Source organism: Anolis carolinensis, chromosome 1 (genome assembly GCF_035594765.1).
Source record: "Anolis carolinensis isolate JA03-04 chromosome 1, rAnoCar3.1.pri, whole genome shotgun sequence".
NCBI classification, from domain to species: Eukaryota; Metazoa; Chordata; class Lepidosauria; order Squamata; family Dactyloidae; genus Anolis; species Anolis carolinensis.
The window spans coordinates 249,122,844-249,147,374 of record NC_085841.1 but is presented as its reverse complement, the minus strand read 5'-3'; the positions used below and the strand labels follow the sequence as shown (position 1 = coordinate 249,147,374).

Below are 24,531 nucleotides of genomic sequence, written 5' to 3'. Positions count from 1 at the left end.
GCCACTCTTTGCAACACATGATCTGGATGAAAGCGCTTCCAAAAAACTGATTGCACTTTCAGCCTAATGCACCAGCCAGACCTTAACACCTCCCAACCCATGCAATGCCCCTTCTTCTTTAGGCAAAGGTTTTCTCCTGACATTAAGACTAGTTGTGTCTGACTCTGGGGGTATGGTGCTCATTTCCATTTCAAAGCTGAAAAGCCAGTGTTGTCTGTAGATATCTCCAAGGTGATGCATGGAGTACCGTTACCTTCCCACCAGAGCAGTACCTATTGATCTACTCACATTTGCATGTTTTTGAACTGCTGGGCTGGCAGAAGCTGGAGCAAACAGTAGGTGCACATTCCACTCCCTGAATTCGAACCGCCAACCTTTCAGTCAGCAAGTTCAGCAGTTCAGTAGTTTAACCTGCTGTTTCACCAGGGCTCCTTTTTTACATCCCCATTTTTTTACTGGAAGAATTTCAGTTATTTTCATAAAGGTCCACCATTTTCTGGCTTCATCTCTGAGCAAGATCACAGTTGTGTGGTACAGTAGAGTCTCACTTATCCAACATTTGCTTATCCAACATTCTGGATTATCCAACACAGTTTGCCTTCCGCCCTGATCCACAACTGTTTCTCTAGTCAGCAAGGACTGAACTTTTTATGGATTTAATTTCTGACAATGTTGCTACTGTAAATTCATTTTATGCAATTCAATCATTATTTGTAGTCAATTTGTTAGTAGCCAATGTTTTTGTAGTCAGTGTTTTCAATACATTGGAATGTTTTGGTGCTAAATTCATAAATACAGTAATTACTACATAACGTTACCGTCTTTTGGACTGCTTTTTCTGTCGATTTGTTGTAAAACATGATGTTTTTGGTGCTTAATTTGTAAAAGCATAACGTAATTTGACGTTTAATAGGCTTTTCCCTAATCCCTCCTTATTATCCAACATTTTCGCTTATCTAACGTTATCTAACTTATCTATCTGCCGACCCGTTTATGTTGGATAAGTGACACTCTAAATCATTTCTGCATTTTCCCAGTACACAAGCACTGTCTGTCCAAACACAATAAATATATATAAAATAAAGACATATTTTGCAATTCTCAGCCTTTTCCTATTTAGTATAGTCTGCAAGGGGGAAGTATACGTATGAGTGCCAAACCTTGTGTTAGGCTGCAGGGGCTTGCACAAATGGAAAGTTTTGCAAATCAGAAATCTTACAAACTGTATAGAAATATTTTTGTGACAAAGAAAATCCAAAGGACTTTTAGATTCTCCATCAAGCATTTACTAGTCTGAGATCGAATCCAGTTTTTACCTGCAGCAATCACTGTATTTTATTGTTTTAATCAGGAGTATTGTGATATTGTGATGTTATGTTGGTTGTTTATTGTTCATGTTTTGTTTCTGCATTTTTTGTATTTTGCATGTCACACCTTGAGTGCTCTGTGAGCCACCACAAGTCCTTTTGGGAGATGGTGGTGGGGTACACATAAAATACTACTACTACTACTACTACTACTACTACCAGGAATTGCCTACAAAACTGTGCAGTTTTTAAAAAAAAAATCAAAAGGAAGCTATGGGCAAAAATGGGATGTGGCTATGCAGCCAAAGGTCCTCTCTGTCTGATCACCAGAAGTAGAAAGAAGAGCAGGTTGGGGATGAGAAAGTGAAGCAATGGAAAATGGCGCCCATCACATGCGATAATGTGACAATGTCCTTAGAATCGTCCATGAAAGTGATATCTAAGAAAGGTACTCACCCAAATGCAATTCCAAACTTCAAGTAAGACGTTTCCTTGTGGTGGAGTCTTTTTGTACATTCCATTCCCAGCAATAAACACAACTATGAAAAAAATGTAGGGTGAGGTGTATTAGTAAGGAATTGTATCCCTTGGTTTTGCATTGGTATAGGACAGATTTCTCTTTGTGCAAGACAGATAGCCCTTTTGTGCAAGACATTCCTTAAAAAGATGGTTCTGAGGGTTGGACAGAACATTATTACTGAAGGAACTACTGTAGCAGCAGGGGCAACAAATCCATTTTGGGCTGGGTTTTTTTTCTTTTCTTTAAGGAACTGGAGCATTTTGCTAGTGTGTTTTTCCCTTGACTGCTTCTGTGATGTACTTTTCAAAGAACAATGTCAGAACACTTCCAACAAACCTCTAAAACAAATAGAAAGGAGCAGTATGGCAAACAGCATGCTTCTACACATGTCAGACTCAGGAAGGGCCGGCAGCGTTATTTCTTTAACTTTATCTGCCGGCTGCAAGACCTCATCATAAAATAAATAATAACAAAGCATCATATGGCAACCCTTGTCAGAACCCATTGGTCCATCTAGTTCTATAATCTTAACACAGATTGGCAGGGGCCCTCCAGAGTTTCAGCCCAGAGACTTCCTCATCCCCATTTGCAGCTACAAAAAGAGGACTCTGCATACTAAGTAGGCACTTTTAGATATTAGATATTAATTTAGATATTAATATTCACTTAGGTAGTGGTTCTCAACCTGTGGGTCCCCAGATGTTTTGGCCTTCAAATCCCAGAAATCCTAACAGCTGGTAAACTGGCTGGGATTTCTGGGAGTTGTAAGCCAAAGCATCTGAGAACCCACAGGTTGAGAACTGCTGGCTTAGTGGGAGAAAGACTTTCCCCATACAAGTAGGCTATTTGAGTGAGCATATGCTGAGAAAAGATTCTTTCTCTTGGCTTTGGAAAAGGTGTTTTTAAAACACATACACACAATGTGTTGTCGAAGGCTTTCATGTCCAGAATCACAGGGTTGTTGTGTGTTTTCTGGGCTGTATGGCCATGTTCCAGAAGCATTCTCTCCTGACATTACGCCTACATCTATGGCAGGCATCCTCAAAGGTTGTGAGGTATCTCACAACCTCTGAGGATGCCTGCCATAGATGTGGGTGAAACGGCAGGAGAGAATGCTTTTGGAACATGGCCATGTAACCTGGAACATTCACAGCAACCCAAGGGTTGATTTGTTTCTTCCTTTTTTGGCAATTCTGCTTTGCCAACTATTTCCTGTGAAGATCAAGAAGGGAAATTGTGCAGGTAACAATTCCTCCTCAAGCCAACTATGTATTACTTGCTTCAGATGGTGTAGAAATGGCTTTTCTACATGGCCATACAGCCTGGAAAACACACAACAACAAATCCCCTCCCACCATAGTTGGCTGAGTGGTAGTTGGCTATGCTGACTGAATGGTAGTTCAGTAATATTATACTAATAATTCCGTCTACTTTTCCAAGTATTTCTCCAGGACAATTAGGAAGGAGCTCTGTGACAATCTTTTCCCCAGAGGCACATAAAACTTAGTTGAGGTGCCCATTTTCTTTCTTTTCTTTTTTTAAGTGAATTATGCAGACGATACCAGGTCTCCCAAAAGTGAGTAATCATAGAAACTCTAGTCTCATAGATCCAGTAACTATATGGATGGTGTGCAAATCTATAAAATTAGAGTGTATGTACACACACCCCAGATGCTAGTAACAAATCAGTAGAGAAAGACTTTTATTGCGATAAAAGTCTATTGGTATATTGCGATAAATGATAAATTGACATGTAAGATTAAAATTAAAAGAGGGATATTAAAAAAGGATGATTTTGGGAAGATATGGGGAAAATTTATAGAGTTTGTATATGTAGAAGGTAAGGGGAAAAAACCTGTAAAAGAAACAATGGAATTTTGGAAATAAATATTGTAACTGGCTGGTCTGGGGTGAAGGGATAGCACTAGGTGAGGGGTAATAAAAGGTAAATAATATGAGTATGTAATATAGAGAGTGAAAATACTATATGAGCTTGATATATATAACTCTGTATTGCAAATTTGTTTAAGAATGTATAAGTTTCAAGTATAAATAAATAAAAATTAAAAATTTTTTTAAAAAAAAAATGAATTAATGACAAAAACCCAGAAAAAAAAGAGAAAGACTTTTATCTCTATGTCTTGCTTTGAAAAGTCTGCCTGGTATAGTAATTTGAGCAGTGTACAAAAATTAGAGACAAAGGTTTAAATCCCTACTTGGCCTTGGGAATCCATTGGAAAACTTTGGGCTCATTTCTCCATCCCAGAAGGCAAAGCCAATCCCTTGATGAAGAAACCCCCTGGTTTTAGGGTCACCATAAATTGGAAATAACTAAAAAGCACATATCAACAGCAACCACTTGCTTTGAAACTTCTCAGTAGCTGTTCACAGTTCAGTGCTGACTTTATAATGAAGCAGATTGAAGTGACCATCTTAGGCACCCCTAATTTTAGGTTCCATAAAAGGGTATCAAATAGTAATTAATAAATTTTGTATTTGTTTTGTTCATACTGTCAAGGAAGGGGAAAGTCACAGGGTTTTTTGGGGGGAGGGTGCCTAAGTAGCCAGATCAAGGTTGTTGGCCATGGATACTGTGCCCTTTAATTTGCCAGCTGGTGTCATTTGTTCCTCCTGCTCAAACATCCAACCCCATTAGAGCTTTCTCACTGCTATATATACATTTCTGGTCTAGTTAGCCCCTTGGGTCTGATGTAATAAGGCTGTGGCAACCTTCTTTGGCCTACAGTTCACCCCAAAGAGGTGGCACCGCAGTCATGGCTTAAGCAGGCAGTGTTTGTTTTCTCCTCCACAGTACCTTCCTTCATTATACCTTGGTTCACCAGGGTTTATATTTCTATGATTCATCTGTCTCTCTTTGACCACAGATTTAGCTTTCAAGGAGATGTGAGTCAGAGATGGGAAAATTACATTCTCTGCCAGTGGTGACATTCTCCTATTTGGGGGAGAGATCAACACCTTGGACAGCTGCTTTAGTTCACCATCTCAACCCCCAGCCAATTCCCTGCTTCTCCTCTCCCTTTCTTGTTTATGCATAGGGGAAAAGAAACTACACGGGGAAGTCTTCAATTCATATGAAATTTTCCTGAGACACAAAACAAATTGAAAGGAACATATAGATTTCATATTGTCCTGGTCCCTGAGGAGGTGATGTACCTCTGCCTCCCATCGCTCCTCCTGGCTGCTGCCCCAAACTGAATGCGTTCCCTTCTGTTTTTCCCATATTGCTTGTCACCACTGAGAAGAGCTGGGGTGCAACTTTCTCCCTCCAGAGCATCCAATATCCATCACTCAGTGCAATTTGCACCACTTATGCAATTTTATAGCACTGAGTATCAATCCCAGCCTGGGGTTCATGAACTGGTGGTCTGACCCTCTAATGCTCACAGCACCATTAATCCTTTAGCATGATAAATGGGTGTCAAGCCCAACACCATTAACATGGGAGAGATAGGCAATAAATGGTTGTATATCAAGAGTTCCACTTGCAACCTTTGCCACTGTTGAAGTCAGTGGTGGGCTGTCAAGAGGAGTTTAGGAAGTAACGGACTACACACATGTGCTGGCTGGCATCAACATGCTAACAACACTCAATACTGTAAATACTTTGTATGTGTGAACATGGAGTTTAGCTGGTTGGGATAGGTCTTGCAAGACCCCATCATAGGATATGGTCTGGATTCCATATGAACCTTTCACTTGTGCACAAATATAACCAGGCAATAAGGTAAGTTCTTGTTTGAGTTTAGATTGATGGCTATAAATGTATTACGTTTTTTGGTGACTGTGTCTTCATTGAATCCCCGTTGTCTATTAAGCATCTGATTCTTTCTACTGCAATGAATTCTGGGCCTGGATAGCTAAAATGTTATGCAAATAGAATGCACTGGTTTGTTGCTGTGCCACATTTTATGTCTACTGGGTGGGTTTTTTTAATCATTTGATTTATGTGGTTTTAATGCTTTGTCATGGTGTTTGCTGTATGTTAGCCAGAGGTCCTTTCTTAGACCAGAATAAACATGCCAGAATAATTAATGAAATGCCAAATTAGGACGGGAGAGGAATGCAGATGGTGCCTTCCTACCAGGATTGGGGGTGGGTGGGTGAGAGCTGAGATAAATGAGCTGTTTGCAAGTGTGTATGCCAAGAGAGGTTGAGGAAAGAGGTTTCTTTAAATATGGGGAAAGAAAGGCAGTCGTTTAGGGCAGAGCATATCCTTGGCAAATAAAACATCCCATCTCAGGCCCCAGACTTTTGGTCAGGTTCAGGAAAATCTCTATCTGAAAACTAGAGAGCTTCTACTGGTCAGCACAGACCAAGGATAGGCAACTGTGGTAGATCCATGGGGCTTTTATGTCCTGATAGCCCCAGGGTGGCTCATGAACTGAAAAATAAAACAAAAAAGCCCCAAATGACTGGAAGTCCACCTCTGGTTATCAAAAACCAATAAAGAGAGAGGTCCTATTACCCATTTTGAAAGGCAAACATTTACATCTAGAGACGTCCAGGAAGAACAATTCACCCTCTTTGGTGGGGCGGGGGTGTAGATAAAGGTAAATCTGGAGATTTTGGAAATATCAAGAGCCACAAAAACCACAAGGTCACATTTTGTCTGCTCCTGGTATAAATCATGCTGAGCAGGATGAACCAATTACAGTAGAGTCTCACTTATCCAACATAAACGGGCCAGCAGAACGTTGGATAAGTGAATATGTTGGATAATAAGGAGGGATTAAGGAAACTCCAATTAAACATCAAATTAGGTTATGATTTTACAAATTAAGCACCAAAACATCATGTTATACAACAAATTTGACAGAAAAAGTAGTTCAATATGCAGTAATGCTACGTAGTAATTACTGTATTTACGAATTTAGTACCAAAACATCACAATATATTATTTATTTATTTATTTATTTATTTTATTATTCAAACTTATATGCCGCCACTGTCAAAGACAGAACGCCACAAGATTCAAAGTAACAGAGTTTATTAGATTACAGAACTCAAAAATGCCCGTAAAAACACAAGGGCCAGGCAGTTTTTGCCTTTAGTAGCAAAAAGGGACAAAAGTAAATGTTCAAAAGATAAACCGGATTAAACCGGAGTTTAATCCGGGTAAAAACAAACTGCTTGCTTCAGCCTAGGTATTAACAGAACAAAAGCCAAGGAACAAAAGATACAAAGAATGCAACTAATTGGCAGCAGATTCCTCTCTGCTGCCAGCACTGTGCTTAGAGTAACTTGCGTCGCTCCCACACACACACAGTAGACAGGATCTCCAACACGAGCAATTCAGCCAAGGATTGCAGAAGTAGAGTAGACCAGTTCCGTTCCGTAGATCAAAGCCAGAAGCAGACGTTTGTAGTTTTTCCAAGTCCAAGAAGGGGGGAAGACAAGCCGTGGTCAGTTCAGTCCGGGTTCTCAAAGCAGGAGATGGCGTCCGTCAGAAAGACGACGGAAGGTCAAGCTAATAAGAGTAAGCACAGGTTTGCACAAACAAATGCCCACACAATCCCTCCCGCCGTCTGACCTTGGATTCCAATCAACTTACGTCTCAGCACAGGAAAGCACACAAGTCTTCAGGGAAGCGTCCCACACACACACGGATCCCAAGCGTTTGCCCAGATTACCTTGCCCGACGCAATTTGCAATTGCTCCCAAGCCCCATTTTATGCCAGTTACAAATCTTCATCACTGTCAGCTGTCCTCCTTAACCCGGGCGTTTCCTCATCACTTTCCTCGTCAGAGCTGGAACACCTCTGACTACGCCCAACAGCATCTCCAGCTGTGGATCCCGTCCCATCCCTCCAGCTAAGCCATGGGTCTAATCCTGAAGGTCCCCATTCATCTTCTGTCCCATCATGGCCAGTGGCACCCAATTCCTCCCTTACCCGAGTCCAATCCATCTCATCCTCCTCTGAGCTAACCAGCCCCTCCTCCATTCTCTCCGTAAACCCTTCGAAAGATTCTTCGTCAGATGGTGCTGCAAATATGTCTCGCAGTCTTTTTCTCTCTCGCTCCTCGAGAGTATCTGACTCCCGAGGAGTCTTACGCCCACGTCTGTCAGTAACAGAGCCATGAGGCTCAATCATAACACTATCCCCTCTCACAAAGGCCTCCTCCCCCGATGGCGGAGAAGTGGCAGTGATACCCTCCGCTATAGCACCACGACGACTAGAGGTATCAAGTTTCAACAGTGAACGATGAAAGACTGGATGGACCTTTAAACTAGACGGTAAACGCAAACGAAACGCAACGGAAGAAATCTTTTTAACGATAGGAAAGGGACCCAAATACCGAGGCGCAAACTTTCCCCCAGCCTGTTTAATATGTTTGGAAGATAACCACACCAAATCCCCTTCTTCCAACTCCTCCCCTGCCTGCCTGTGGCGGTCAGCCTGAGTCTTCTGCGTTGCCTTAGCTTCCAGCAGTAAGCGACGGGCAACATCATGCAATGCAGCCATTTCCGTAGAGCGGTACACAGGGTCCGAAGAGACCACATTGGTCGACGGCGCCACACCTCCCCGTGGGTGAAAACCATAAGTTAGCTCAAACGGCGTATGCTGACTAGATGTGTGCACCGCATTGTTGTAAGCAAATTCCGCCACCGGTAGCCACTTCACCCAAGCCGTGGGTTGGTCTAAACAAAAACAACGCAGATATTGCTCTAAGAGCCCATTAACCCGTTCCGACTGTCCATCCGTTTGCGGATGGAAAGCTGAAGAAACGTTTAACTTAGTCCCCAAACACTCATGGAAATGTTTCCAAAAGCGTGACACAAATTGCGGAGCCCTATCTGAAATAATCACCTCGGGTGCTCCGTGCAAACGATAGATGTGCTTAGTAAATAGTAAGGCCAACGTAGGGGCCGCCGGAATGGTTGAACAAGGAATAAAATGAGCCAGTTTACTAAATAAATCCACCACCACCCAAATACAAGTATAACCCCCAGACTTAGGCAAATCTGAAATGAAATCCATGGAAATGATTTGCCATGGCCTGTCCGGAACAGGTAAAGACGACAACAACCCTCTAGGGCGCCCAACAGGCGTCTTACTCTGCTGGCAAACGGCGCAGCTGTCACAAAAACGCAGAATGTCTTGCCGCATCTTTGGCCACCAATAGCTCCTGGTAATGAGCTGCACGGTCTTGAATCTGCCAAAGTGCCCAGCCATGGGTTCGTCATGGTGGGCTCTAATCACCTCCAACCTGAGGGCCCCCACTGGTACGTAGACCTGCCCCCTGCGTACCAATACTCCGTCTTGATCTTGTAGATGCGGCAGTATGGTACGGTTACCTGCTGAGAGCAGCATCAGTTGCTCCTGTGTCCACACATCATCCCTCTGAGCCGCAAGGATCTGGTCATGTAACCCGAGCTCATTATCTACAACACACAGAGAGGCAGTAGGCAAGATGGTCTGACATACAACCTGCTCATTGGTCTTAAACTCCGGCTTGCGGGATAAAGCATCGGCCCGCAAGTTTGCCTTCCCCTCTACGAACTGCACCTTGAAGTTAAACCTGGAGAAAAACAAAGCCCATCGGATTTGACGCTGGTTTAACTTCTTTGCTGTTTGCAAGTGCTCTAAGTTCTTGTGATCAGATCTGACCACGATCTGGTGCCGTGCCCCTTCAAGCCAGTGCCGCCACACCTCAAACGCCACCTTAATCGCCAACAACTCCTTCTCCCATATGGTATAGTTCTGCTCGAAGGGTGTTAGTTGCCGCGAGTAAAATCCACAGGGACGCAAGGTCCCTGAGGAGTCCTTCTGAGACAATACAGCCCCCAACGCGTAGCTAGAAGCGTCCGCTTCTACCACGAACGGTTTGTCAACATCAGGATGGGTTAGTATGTTGTCCGATTGAAAACTAGACTTAAGTTGTAGAAACGCCTCGTGAGCTTCCCGCCCCCACACAAATGGCTGTTTCTTGCGCAGAAGCTGCGTCAAAGGTACCGTGAGCTTTGCAAAATTCGGAATAAACTCCCGGTAGTAATTAGCGAAACCTAAGAACCTTTGTACATCCTTCTTAGTTTTCAGCTCCTGCCATGAGTTGACGGCGTCAACCTTATGTGGGTCCATTTTAAGTTCCCTACCTGACACTACATGACCTAGGAACTCCACTTCAGGCACATGAAAGACGCATTTGGAAGCCTTGGCGAAAAGCCCATTAGCCCGCAGTCGGTGCAGAACCTGCTTGACATGTTGACGATGTTCTTTCTCGTCCTTAGAAAAAATCAAGATATCATCCAAATAAATCACTAAAAATTGGTCAATTAGGTCCCTGAACACATCGTTCATGAACCTCTGGAAGACCGCAGGAGCATTACAAAGCCCAAAAGGCATGACTCGGAACTCGTGGCATCCGAAACACGTGTTAAATGCCGTCTTCCATTCATCCCCTTCCCGTATACGGATTAAGTTATAGGCCCCCCGCAGGTCAAGCTTGGTAAAGACCTTAGCCCCTTGCACCCTTGATAACAGTTCCGAGATTAAAGGGAGCGGGTACCTATCCCGAATGGTGTATTTGTTTAGGATCCGATAGTCGCAGACCAACCTAAGTTCCCCAGTCTTTTTGGCTACAAAGAATACTGGTGCCGCAGTTGGAGAACTAGATGGGCGAATAAACCCCTTGGCTAAATTTTCATCTAAAAACTCCCGCAAAGCTTGCCTTTCCGGTACAGTCAAGGCATACAGCCTCCCTGCTGGCAGTTTCGCACCTTCTGCCAGCTTGATGGCGCAATCATATGGCCTGTGCGGTGGTAATTTGTCCGCTTCTCTTTTACAAAATACATCAGAGAACTCCCCATACTCAGCAGGCACTCCCTCCATATCAGCATGAGTAACGTTTAAAGTGCAACAATCCTGCCTCTTTAAGATCACTTTACGTGTTGCCCAATCCACTTGTGGGTTTACTACAGCTAGCCAATCCATCCCCAGGATCACATCATATCTAGGCAAGCTCGTAATATCCCACACAAACGTTCCCGTTACTCCCTGCACCTCCCACGTTACTGCTGAGGTTTCCTGGTTAACCACCCCAGTCTCCAGCAGTCTCCCATCTGCTCCCTCCACCCACACGTCGCATGCCTTGCGCACTCTAGGAATGCCATGCTTCTTAGCAAACTCAATATCTATATAGGAGACCGTAGCTCCTGAGTCCAGCAGTGCCAGAGTAGAAACAAGTTCCCTTCCCCCAACAGATAATGTAATGGGTACGAAAACATGCTTCCTCCCCTCAGTTGACTGCTTGAGGAGCCCTAGTGCGTTGGACTCACGTCGCACTAGGGCTGGCCTTTTCCCGAAAGCTGGGAAGGTTTCACATTACAATTTTTGGCAAAATGCCCAGCATTCCCACAGTACAAACACAAGCCCAGCTGCCTCCTACGGCTCTTTTCCTCTGTAGACAGTTTTTTAAAGACCCCAAGCTCCATGGGCTCTTCCCCCATCACCACAGGTGCCCTGGTTACATGCATGGGTGACGCACACATTGCTTTTGAGTGTTTACGAGCCTCGAACCTTGCGTCTAAACGCAGCACCTTAGCTACTAAGGCGTCCCAGCTTTCAGCCGGCTCCAAGCGTGCTAATTCATCCTGGAGCATATCACTTAACCCGGCAGTAAATAAAAGCATGAATGCATTTTCCCCCCAATCCAGCTGGTGGCGATACAGGTTAAACTTATTTAAGTAATCCAAAACAGTCCCCTTTCCCTGTTTCAACCGATACAGAGCCCACCCAGCGTTCTCCGTGCGGAGAGGATCCCCAAAAGTATCAGTTAACAACTTTTTGAAATTATTCAAATTGTCCTTGACTGGGTCATTTCCCAAAATTAAATTAGTGGCCCATTGTCCTGCGGGACCGGTCAACAAACTCAAAATAAAAGCCACCTTACTAGTGTCAGTAGGAAAAGCATGAACACTGAGCTGTGAAAAATAAAGCTCCACTTGTGCCAAAAAGGTTGGCAACTTGCACCTGGTTCCGTCAAAGCGTTCAGGAGTCAAAACATGTCCTTTCACAGCAAAAGCTGTTTGGCTTACGGTAAAGGCCGTTTGCAATTGGTCTACTTTGGCTCTTAACTCATCCATCGTCTTCCTGACGGGTTTATTGCTGCAATAAACTTTTTATGGGCGTCGGGCAATCTGTCAAAGACAGAACGCCACAAGATTCAAAGTAACAGAGTTTATTAGATTACAGAACTCAAAAATGCCCGTAAAAACACAAGGGCCAGGCAGTTTTTGCCTTTAGTAGCAAAAAGGGACAAAAGTAAATGTTCAAAAGATAAACCGGATTAAACCGGAGTTTAATCCGGGTAAAAACAAACTGCTTGCTTCAGCCTAGGTATTAACAGAACAAAAGCCAAGGAACAAAAGATACAAAGAATGCAACTAATTGGCAGCAGATTCCTCTCTGCTGCCAGCACTGTGCTTAGAGTAACTTGCGTCGCTCCCACACACACACAGTAGACAGGATCTCCAACACGAGCAATTCAGCCAAGGATTGCAGAAGTAGAGTAGACCAGTTCCGTTCCGTAGATCAAAGCCAGAAGCAGACGTTTGTAGTTTTTCCAAGTCCAAGAAGGGGGGAAGACAAGCCGTGGTCAGTTCAGTCCGGGTTCTCAAAGCAGGAGATGGCGTCCGTCAGAAAGACGACGGAAGGTCAAGCTAATAAGAGTAAGCACAGGTTTGCACAAACAAATGCCCACACAATCCCTCCCGCCGTCTGACCTTGGATTCCAATCAACTTACGTCTCAGCACAGGAAAGCACACAAGTCTTCAGGGAAGCGTCCCACACACACACGGATCCCAAGCGTTTGCCCAGATTACCTTGCCCGACGCAATTTGCAATTGCTCCCAAGCCCCATTTTATGCCAGTTACAAATCTTCATCACTGTCAGCTGTCCTCCTTAACCCGGGCGTTTCCTCATCACTTTCCTCGTCAGAGCTGGAACACCTCTGACTACGCCCAACAGCATCTCCAGCTGTGGATCCCGTCCCATCCCTCCAGCTAAGCCATGGGTCTAATCCTGAAGGTCCCCATTCATCTTCTGTCCCATCATGGCCAGTGGCACCCAATTCCTCCCTTACCCGAGTCCAATCCATCTCATCCTCCTCTGAGCTAACCAGCCCCTCCTCCATTCTCTCCGTAAACCCTTCGAAAGATTCTTCGTCAGATGGTGCTGCAAATATGTCTCGCAGTCTTTTTCTCTCTCGCTCCTCGAGAGTATCTGACTCCCGAGGAGTCTTACGCCCACGTCTGTCAGTAACAGAGCCATGAGGCTCAATCATAACAGCCACACCCCTAGGGCTCTGGGCGGCTTACAAGAACAGGCTAAAATCAACAATTTAAAAACATTTTAAAAACATCTTTAAAACATCTTAAAAACATCCTAAAAGCACCTTTTAAAACATCAATAACAGAACTCAAAAGCCTGCCGAATATTCAATATTGAAAATATTCAATATTGAAAACATTGACTACAAAAACACTGACTACTAAAAGGCAGACTGTGTTGGATAATCCAGAACATTGGATAAGCGAATGTTGGATAAGTGAGACTCTACTGTATATGAATTAATAAAAGCTAGGTTACTAGATTCTTTTACTAAACATCTGGAGTAGTGGTTTGAGTGTTGGAATATGGGTGATTGTACAGTGTGAATATAATGCAGTTTGACTGCCAACTCTCAATGCTATGGAATCATGGGAGTTGTGGTTGTACTGGGTTTTAACCTCCTCTGCCAAAGAGTGTTGGTTTCACACCAAAATACAACTTACACAATTCCATAGCACTGAGCCATGGCAATTAAAGTGGTCTCAAACTGCACTACTTCTACAATGTAGATGCGCCCCATAACTCTGGAGACCAGTGTTCACAATCTGCTTAGATATGAAAACCCTTCAGGTGACCCTGGGCAAGTCACACATGCTCAATCACAGAAAATACTGGGATAGGTCTGCCTTCGGGATGGATACTGAGGAAGGCTTGCCTTTCACAAGGTACTGTCTTCCAAGCAGATTCACCACACTACCTTAATGGGACATATGCATTGCTGAAATTCTCAAGAAGCAAAAATTCTCAGGGGCTCTTTCACACTACACAATTTACAATGCCACAAGTCTGTTTTAATTGCAATGGCTGCATCCTGTTGAATCCTGAGAGTTGCAGTTTATGGAGGCACTAAGGAGCTCTCTGGCAGAGAATCTTAAATGCATCCTCCTAAAGAGTACATTAATGGAGATATAATGATTGGAAATAAAGCAGAATCATGATGCTATAATTCTGTAGAATGAAATCACTTCATGTCTCAGATCTGCTTGGGAGCCACATCCTCTAAATGGAAGTCTTAGGGCTCTTCTACATAGGCACTAAAATCCAATTTGAAGCCAGCTTGAGGTCAGGATGTCTACAAAATGTACACCCCAATGCAAACTGCAACATGCATCCAGCCCAAAACAGTGAATTAAAAAAACTCACCAGAGATTCCAGATCAAGCCATAAAGTCCACTGAATATGATTAGTGTATATACCATCCAGAGAAGAATTCAAGATCAAAATGCAAAGCGCCTGTGAGGACAGGGCTAACGCAGAAGCATTTGGAGAAAGAAAAAGGATAGAAATGCCTCCCCCAAAAGAAAATCACAGTATCCCCACGGGAACTATTGCTTTCAGCTTTGACCTGCTGATTTTCATAGGTAAGGCTGCTTCTTATCAGCACATATTGCTGGATGAGTTGGAAAAAAAATAGTTGAATCATATTGATTCGCAATCTGCAAATAGCCACTATCTCAGTTTGGAACTAGTTTGTGAGGTGCCCCACAAAGGCACCCCACAGTGAACTTGTTCTCTTTGATCCACATCCTGACTCAGATTAAATGGCTGTGTAGAAGCAGCCTTACCTCCTGATCTTATATGCATGGGGGCAAATTCCGGCTTCAGTGGTGAGGAAAATGCACTCTGCATATGCTAGGGGAAAGTCTCTTTGTTCATTATTAGTACATAGGGTCTACTGAGAGCCTCGGCATTCAAATTGGTTCTGTGGAGCCATGACAGGCATCATTGTTATGCAGAAGCATTAAACCTGAAAGTGAATACATGATTCTCTTCTGTAGCTGATCGGGCATAGTTTCTATCCTTCATGTAATATCATCAATACTTTGCAGTTGTATTCACTACTTACTGAGAGCTATAACCATCAAGGCAGCAGGAACACCAAAAGCCAGAGCATAACAGTCTCCTCCAAAGCATTCCACATCCCCTGCAGTAATGAAAAAACAGATTCCATTTAATCAAGTTTCAGTTCTGAATTTTATACTTTCTGTTACTGCCGCAATGGGGAAGGATTAGCATTCCCGATTTCCCACCTCACTTGCAAGTCATGTTTCTCAGTGTTGAATGTATGTGTTGAATCAGTTTTCTGAATGTCTTGCAACATCATGAAACTTTTGAAACAGCACACTGGGATCTGTCCTATCAAAGATTCTTCAAGATGTCTCATATCCAGCAGACATATCAGAGACAGCTTCCTGTGGTCTAGGGGATAAAAGCCTCGTGACTTGAAGGTTGGGTTGCTGACCTGAAGGCTGCCAGGTTTGAATCCCACCCGGGGAGAGCGCGGATGAGCTCCCTCTATCAGCTCCAGCTCCATGTGGGGACATGAGAGAAGCCTCCAACAAGGATGGTAAAACATCAAAACATCCGGGCGTCCCCTGGGCAACGTCCTTGCAGACGGCCAATTCTCTCACTCCAGAAGCAACTCTGGTTGCTCCTGACATGGAAAAAATATCCAGCATGTGTTCACCCTTTTGCCATATTTGAGTGTTAACATCTACAGGGAGTGGCCTTCCATATGTTTCATTGATAATAACTATGGTTTGATGGTCTTGACCATTGGGTGGCAAGTGAAGAAGGGTTATAGTTGCATGCAACATACTACTTGTCATTTTCTGTGAACCATTATTTGTGCACATTCTAGCCCACATTCTTAAAGTCTGATAATATGAATTAATCCTTTGTCAGGACTACCAGTCTGGGCATGAAATAAGCACTCTCTGGCACTTTCACACCACAGAGTAACAGCACTGTGAGTCAACTCTAAGTGCTATCATTGTATTGACAGAGTCCCAGGGTTTGTAGTTTAGTCAGAGACACCAGAGGAGATCTCAGGCTGAGAATTCTAAAGGCTGCTCCTTCAACTGCAAATCCCAGGATTTCATAGGACAAAACCAAAGGAGATAGTGTAGAATCATAGCATACAATTACATAGAGTGAAAGGACTGCCTATGGACAATGAAGTAAATCCTAGGAGTAGCAATGAGTTGATAAGACTAATGAGTTAGCCTTGAGTCAGAAGCTTTACAACAGGAGTGGCAGATGTGGTTGGCGCAAGAGCCCAATTTCATTCCTGTGGACCTGCAGCAGGCAAGTTTTATAATTCAACCCTGGAGTGATGGAAGTTAATTCCAGTTTGGATTTCCAGGGTTTTCTTATGCTTTCAGGGGTTGAGGGGCATTAGAAGGCAAACTACTACTACTGGAAGGTCCAGGAGTAGTAATACAGCACATATCCCTGATTGAGAGGTTTGAAAGAAATTACAGATGTGTAGATTTGATGTGTTGGGCAAAGCATGGAGCCCACAAAAATCCCTGGGTGTTCCAGGTGACCCACAGGTCATGTTTTCTCGCTCCATTGATAAAAACAACTGGAAGCCGATTGGTTCTTGTGTCTCAAGTCACTCCTAACACGAAAACAGCACACCAGGATCTGTCCTGCTGTTGCTGAATTAGAAATAGCAAGAATCCTTAAATATCTTAAAGACACTGATCTAGGAAGCTAGGCAGGTCAGCCCAGGTTAGTACTTGCATGAGAGATCAATAAAAACCTTTGAACTATGTCAGAGCTTGCATATACACTGGAATTTTGGATGGACTGATGACTTGAAGATTGGGTTGTTGACCTGAAAGTTTCCAGAGCTCCGTCTATCAGCTCTAGCTCCCCATGTTGAGACATGAGAGAAGCCTCCCACAAGGATGGTAAAACATCAAAACATCTGGACGTCCCCTGGGCAATGGCCTTGCAGATGGTCAATTCCCTCACACCAGAAGCGATTTGCAGTTTCTCAAGTTGCTCCTGACATGAAAAAAAACAACAACAACCATGTAGCAAGCAGGGGGAAGGGTATAAAAGAGAGGTGCCTCCCATGTACTTGGAAGAGTTGTTGTTGTTGGAGAAGAGTTTGGTTTGAGTGTGGAGTTTAGTTATGGTGGTTGGAGTTAGGAGAGAGCTGTGTGTTAATATCTTATATGTATTACTACTGAAGATATAAAGCCTTCCTGTGTTTGGAATGAGCATCTGGAATACTGCGTCCAATTCTGGGCACCGCAGTTGAAGGGAGATATTGACAAGCTGGAATGCGTCCAGAGGAGGGCAACTAAAATGATCAAAAGTCTGGAGAACAAGCCCTATGAGGAGCGGCTTAAAGAACTGGGGATGTTTAGCCTGCAGAAGAGAAGGCTAAGAGGAGACATGATAGCCATGTACAAATATGTGAGGGGAAGTCACAGGGAGGAGGGAGCAAGCTTGTTTTCTGCTGCCCTGCGGACACGGAACAATGGCTTCAAACTACAGGAAAGGAGATTCCACCTGAACATCAGGAAGAACTTCCTCCCTGTGAGAGCTGTTTGGCAGTGGAACTCTCTCTCCCGGACTGTGGTGGAGGCTCCTTCTTTGGAGGCTTTTAAGCAGAGGCTGGATGGCCATCTGTCGGGGGTGCTTTGAATGTGATTTCCTGCTTCTTGGCAAGGGGTTGGACTGGATGGCCCATGAGGTCTCTTCCAACTCTACTATTCTATGATTCTATGATTCTATGAGTCTGGTGTCTTGTGTTCCTGCTACAACCAAAGGAGGGGAGCTTGGACTCTATCTGGGATCTGTAGAGAACGCTACCAGGACGTCTTTAAGGTAGCAGAAATCACTGACATTATAAGCTATATTTCAAGAGGAGGAACTGACAAAATCACCTCTCAGTGTCCTTGCCTTGGCAAACCCTATGAGATCAGTGAGGTTGACAGGTGGTTTATAATGCAGTGTGTCTATGAGGGGTGTTAGGAAAAGCTGTCATCCTGTTAATGGCAGATAAAATCCAAGGTTGTATAAGTGTTTTGGTTGTGGCAGGTAGAGGAACTCAGCACTTTCGCTTGCTATGACTTTCAGTTTCTCCCTAAGCCACTTACCTGGTTTTGGCTGGGAGCCATTCGTTGACCCAGAGAAGACAGGGGAGGCCAAGAAGCAAACAGGCAAGAAGGCAGGCAGGCAACTGGCTCCACTCCAGAAGCCCAGGAAGATGTCTTTGGTTGCCTGGCTGCCCTTCATTCACCCCCTCCCTATCCTCTCTTGGTCACTGAATGCTTGGCCAAAAAACAAGTAAGTTCAAGTGTGAGGAGAGAGGAGATAAACATCTAGCACCACATGGCAGAACTTTATGCTCTATCAGTGCAAAGCAGGATTCCAGCTAGTTTGCTTTTGCATCCAGAAATATTTGTCACCCCAGGCTTACAAGGGTAGGTGCTTCAGTCAGAACAAAGTCAGAAGGCAACCCCAAGCACTTTGGACAAAGGCCTTCCTATAGAGTCCAGACCCCTCTCTTTCTTTCGCCTCCCTTTTCTGTATTTATGTGCGTTGAGCAAACAGCAAGGGTTGCCCAGATGTGTGTGTACAGCACACAAACCCCAGCATGTATTCCTCGCTGCATGATCAAATGAAAACAAAATTCTTACAAAGATGAATACTCTACAGGATAAACATTTCTAATAAAATGGTTTTGATTCATCTGACGTTCACAATATTGCCTTTGTATCTAGGCTTCATGCTGATTTGTTTATTTATTTTTCTTTCAGATGAATTAGAGGTAATTTGACCATCTAGGAAGCAATCTGATCTATACGTGTGTTATTTCTGATTTGCGGCAAGAGCGGGAGTGTTCGCCTGAAGCTTACAGGAGTAAAAAAGAAATGGGATTCTTTCTTTCTCTTTTTTTCCCAAGGAAACCAATATATCTTCAGTTCTGCTGCTGACCACTGCTGACATACTAATTTTGTCATAACCTGTATAAACTTAAGATGCAGAATGTAAAATAATTTGTGTCTACTCCCTCCCCGCCTCAATGTACTGAGCAACATCAATTTACGAAGCTTGATGCTGATAAATAGTTTTGCATTCTGTCTTGTACTCTAAACCATGTATAGTAAACAAGAAAATGTGCATATCTAGCCCTAGCAATTAAATAGATTTTTTTTCTAAAATGTAGAAAAATGTACACAACATCAATTTATTTATTTTTTAACTTTTATTATTGGCTTTTTGTGACTCTATGGGATGTGAAATATAAGCTCTAGTTTGTCTTCTCTAGTCCATCTATTAAATAGACAAAAGTAGAACACAGGATACTATGTTTTTTTACTGCAGCTAACAGGTCAGTTGGGCAGTGCCAAGAGGGGAAATCATTTTCCTAATTCACTGTCTTCCTAAGATGTACATTTTCAGGGATACGTGTAGATGGACACGCATACTGAGTCAACGCCAGTGAATTCACATTATTAGGCTCTTCCACCAAGTCCTACTGATCAGGTTGCATTCAATGTGGAACCAGGAATTCGGCCCATCATAGAAATATTTGAAGTGAAAGTGAAAGCTGAAAGTGCAGTGACCCAGGGCTGTTTACGGAGAACGGCTATGTCTTTGTGCGATATATGATGTTATTTTATGTGATGTGTTTAATAATGTTTAATGTTTTAATCAGGGGAGGGTCAATTTTGATGTTTTATACTGTTTTTCATCGAGGGCATTGAATTGTTGCCAACACTGTGAACTTCCCTGAGTCCCCTTTGCGGTTGAGAAGGGTGGTATAAAAATACCGCAAATAAATAGATGAATAAATAAATAAAGTTTCAAATTTCATGGGAAAATCACATAACATCTTTATTCATCTCCACTTGTGTTACCTTATAGTGTTCCTGGCCTGACTCTACTGAAACCACAGGAGTTTTTAGTATATTTCCATGCTATACTTCCCACCACATAGAAGCTACAAAGCACATAAGACCTGTGCACGCTGAAAAAGGCATTTGGTTAAATGTAAACATACTGGAAGGCAGAAAGAAGATTCCTTTTTTAATCGTGTCAGAAGCAACTTGAGAACATACTGCAAGTCACTTCTGGTGTGAGAGAATTGGTTGTCTACAGAGACGTTGCCAGGTGATGCCTGGATGTATTAGCTGGGAGGCTTCTCTCATGGGACCCGCAAGCTAGAGCTCACTGGCAACCTTCAGGTCAGCAACCCGACCTCCAGATCAGCAGTTCAGCCAGCACAAGGGTTTAACCTATTGCACCACTCCTAAGAGGATTACTAAAATGGGCCATTGGAAACTCCAGAGGACAGGGTGGCTTTAATACATCTTCTATGCACATCTACTACAAAGTTCACAAGGACCAGCATAATGTCGAAAAGAATGTAATATTCTGATGTTTTCAGATTGTTTTCTTGGGTACATTCCAGAATACACAATCTTGAATCCAACTGCAACTGTCAGCTAGAGTAAGTCCACTGAATGAATGGCAACTTGGCAAGTCAACTCCTATGCAAGTTCTTTGCATTGATTCAGTGGCTGGATACTGATGCCCTCTATTCTTGCAGAAACCCACAAGGCATCATTACAATGGTCCAGTAATGTCATTGTAAAGCAGTGGTTCTCATCCTGGGGTCCCCAGATGGTTTTGGCCTTCAACTCCCAGAAATCCTAACAGCTGGTAAACTGGCTGGGATTTCTGAGAGTTGTAGGCCAAAACATCTGGGGACCCCAGGTTGAGAACCACTGTCTAAAGACCCATATGATTACTTTTCATTCAGTACTTAAATGCCAGGGGCCAAAGATATAGCATCAATTCCAAATCAGCACTGACCTCTCAGCACCGGAGTAATGAAAGTAGAGATCAAACTTCCTGCATTAATAGACAGGTAGAAGACAGAGAAGAACTTGCTCCTTTCCTGGCCCTAAAATGAAATAAGACCAAACCAATATCACAGATGTTGAAACACCATTTAGAAACACAGAGCAGGATCTGTATAAGCATCTCTACTCAAATTCTATACATTATATATGCATGTTGACATGAAACAGAAGACAAGATTAAAATCAAGGAAATATGTTGTTTTGTCCTGCTTCCCAAATCTATATGCATGCATGCAGGTAGAAAAGTGCTCTTCTGTTTGCATGATAAAGGGAGGGAAGATGTGCCAAGAGATGACGATTTGCTTATTCAGGGCAAGCTTTTTAATTGATTGCCCATATAATTTTCTCAGTTCTGTTTGGTGCTGTCTGACAGCTCATCATGTCTAGACAATATTCTTCAAAAATATAAATAAAAAACATGTACTTTAAACACACCCTCATATACTGATATCTTAGAGAAGAGATGATGTGGAACACATTGGTAAAAGAAAATTGGCAGGATTGAAATTATTCTTCAGTCTTAAGTTTGTTTGTCTAGTAATGTTACCTCTAAAAGGTAAAGGTTTTCCCCTGATATCAAGTCCAGTCATGTCTGACTCTGGGGGTTGGTGCTCATCTCCCTCTCTAAGCTGAAGAGCCGGTGTAGTCCATGGACACCTCCAAGGTCATGTGGCTGGCATGATTGCATAGAGCGCAGTTACCTTCCCACCGGTGGTACCTATTGACCTATTCACATTTGCATGTTTTTGAACTGCTAGGTTGACAGAAGCTGGGGCTAACAGCGGGAGCTCACCCTGCCCACTGGATTCAAACCGCCGACTTTTTGGTCAGCAAGTTCAGCAGCTCAGCGGTTTAACCTGCTGTGCCACCTGAGGCTCCTATGTTACTTCTAAGATCTAAATATTCTTGTTAGACAAAATTAAGAGTTAGTTCATGGTTTGCTTATGCTGCTGATCAGGAGGAAAGCAGAAAGGTAGACTGCTGAATGCCTTAAAGTCATTTCTGACTTATAGCGACCCTAAGAATTTGTTCAGAGGGGGGTTCTGAAATGTGAGTCTGATTTGCTCAAGGTCACTCAGTGAATTTCAATGGATGAATAGGGAATCCAACCCTGTTCTCCCAGTGTCCCAGTCCAACTCTCAAACCACTAAACCAAGCTAACTCAAGAAAGATGGATACTGCTGTGCATTATATCAGGGTCGTAAGCAAACATTTGTTGAAGGACAAGTTCCAGTAACACTAGTTAGCACAGCCAATTGTGAGAAATACTGGAGGTGACTGTCTGACAAAACCTGGAAGGCCAAACAATCCTTACTCCTGTATTACACAGATATAAATATTGCAATGTAGGGTTGGCCTGTTAAGGACTTAGGAAGGCCAGTCATGTCTTCTGTCAGAAGTCCCCCCCCCCCCCCCCGGTATCTATTTCTGCCCTTTCTATTCCCCTTGAACTTTTTGTAGTTGCCCCACTTGGAGTTTTCTCCCTAAAATGTTAAAAAAAATTAAGGTGAAATGAAGGCAATTTTTTGTTACAAATCACAATCAAACTGTTGCATTCACAGTATGATGAATCGTAGTTCGTAAAGGATGTCATGCATTATGTTGGGTTTGCAACCCAATACTTGCAGACCTTCCCAGCAGACAAAGACTATAGGTAGTTGAAACTTGTTGTGGATCAGGGGTCTACTCATCCTTTACAAAGAATCAAGAAAATAAGAAAGTTTATTACATTGTGAATGCAACTACTATTCATCATACTGTGAATGCAACAGTTTGATTGTGCTTTGTACCCACTTATCTGACATTTATTTTCATTTAATGTACATAATACAATGTTTAATGATATCTAATACATCGTTATTACTCCATTAGTGGGGTACTTGGAGAAATTGCAAGATATTTAAACATTGGCTAAGTATCCCTTATTCAGAAATCCAAAACCCAAAATTCTTCAAAATCCAAAACTTGGTGGATGAGATAATGTCAATCTTGGGACCCAGATAGTGAAAAAATGAACAATGCATTGCAAAATCCATGTTGCTTGTTGGAGAGGAGAGAGTGGTTATTAAATCTGTTGCTTAATTTAAGGATGTGGAAACTGATGTTGCCCCAAGGCCAAGTTCAGTTCTATTTTGAATGGATCCCAGTGCTGTGGATCATAGGAAACAAATAGTGCCAATGAATGGATGGAACCAGAGGCGGTTCAACCACCAGGCCAACTAGGCATTTGCCTGTGGCGCCATCTTGTTGGGGGCACCATCAAGGCAATTCCTGTCTCCTGCACTCTGCCTCTGCAAGGTATTGAACTGCTTTTTCTGTGGATTTGTTGTAAAACATGATGTTTTAGTGCTTAATTTGTAAAATCTTAATGTAATTTGATGTTTAATAGGCGTTTCCTTAATCCCTCCTTATTATCAAACATTTTCGCTTATCCAACACTTTTATTTTTCAGTGATTTTTTTTTGGGGGGGGGGGGGCGCCAAAATTCTGTTCGCCTACACTTGAAATATACCTAGGGCCGGCTCTGGATGGAACAGAATACTAGAAAAAGTGTAAACCGATAATAGCAAATAATTAAGAATATTTTTGCAATGAGCATTTTTGGAAGCCAGGGAGCAATGAATCTAGTCCTTTCAAATCTCAAAGCACGAATTCAGCTTTCTCTGCCCAACACTCTCTTCGCTACTGACATGCAAGCATACTGAGGGAATTATGCATGCCTAGCTTTTTTTTTTTTTGAAAGACTGCGCAGTACACCTTTAATGTATCCCAAGATAGTACATGAATAAATATTATGTGAGACCCACTCGAAACAATCTGCAGCTCAAATAAGCAAAAACTATTGGTCCATTAGGGAAAATGGAAAAGGTGGCAGTCTCAGTGATTTGCACAGTAAACGGAGATAGAATCGGAAATGCAAAACAGAATTTCCAAGTCTTCTGTTTCCAGATGGGAACTAGGCTTTGTACTTATGAAGATGGACAGAGTGGGGAATCTCAAGACTGCAGCCAAAAGAAATGCACTATGCCTAACAAACTACAAGATAGTTGTAATTTTGTTGTATTAATGCATGTAAATTTTGATCCAACTTCCTTTTTACAACAGTTCCATTGAATGCTGGTCTATTTCTGGGTGCAATTCAAAGTGCTTATTTAATTAATTAATTTATTTATGGCACTTCTACCCCACCTTTTTCAACCCCGAAAGGAACTCAAGGCGGCTTTACAACATAGGCAACAATTCAATGCCTTTAGAGACAGTGTACAAAAACATTTATAATAGAGTTATAAAATACAATTAAAAGCATTTATTAGTTATAACCAATAAAGCCATGTACAGCTTAGGTCTAGACTATCAGAGGCCCCATCTACACTGACCATTTAATGCAGATGAAGTTAACTTCAGAATGCAGTAGCCTGACAACAAACACCCACAAAAATGTGCAAAAGAAAGACTTAATGCATAACAGTCATCTGTGGTTTGTATTATCACCATCTGGGTCTCACACTGGTTCCAGAATTTCCTATGTAATCATCCAACAGTAAAACCTCCTTCTTCAATACACTTGATCCTAGCCAAAAGGCTGAGAAGCAGCTGGTAGGCTGTTAGGAATTGTGGGAGTTGTAGTCCAAAACACCGGGATGGCCAAAGTTTGCCCATGCCTGATATAATGTGATT

General features: G+C 42.8%; 1 protein-coding gene across 3 annotated transcripts in view; it reads right to left on the bottom strand.

Moving 5' to 3' along the window:
* The window catches only part of slc15a2 (solute carrier family 15 member 2), a 113,811-nt gene that overhangs the window by 48,634 nt on the left and 40,646 nt on the right, over positions 1 to 24,531 (bottom strand). For all 3 annotated transcript variants that reach the window (XM_008109760.3, XM_062967404.1, XM_062967403.1), the window contains 3 exons: positions 20,804 to 20,894; positions 15,027 to 15,104; positions 1,764 to 1,846 (listed from right to left, as the gene is read on the bottom strand). In XM_008109760.3, the coding sequence (XP_008107967.1) occupies positions 1,764 to 1,846; positions 15,027 to 15,104; positions 20,804 to 20,894 (252 nt within the window). The remainder of the gene's footprint in view (positions 1 to 1,763; positions 1,847 to 15,026; positions 15,105 to 20,803; positions 20,895 to 24,531) is intronic.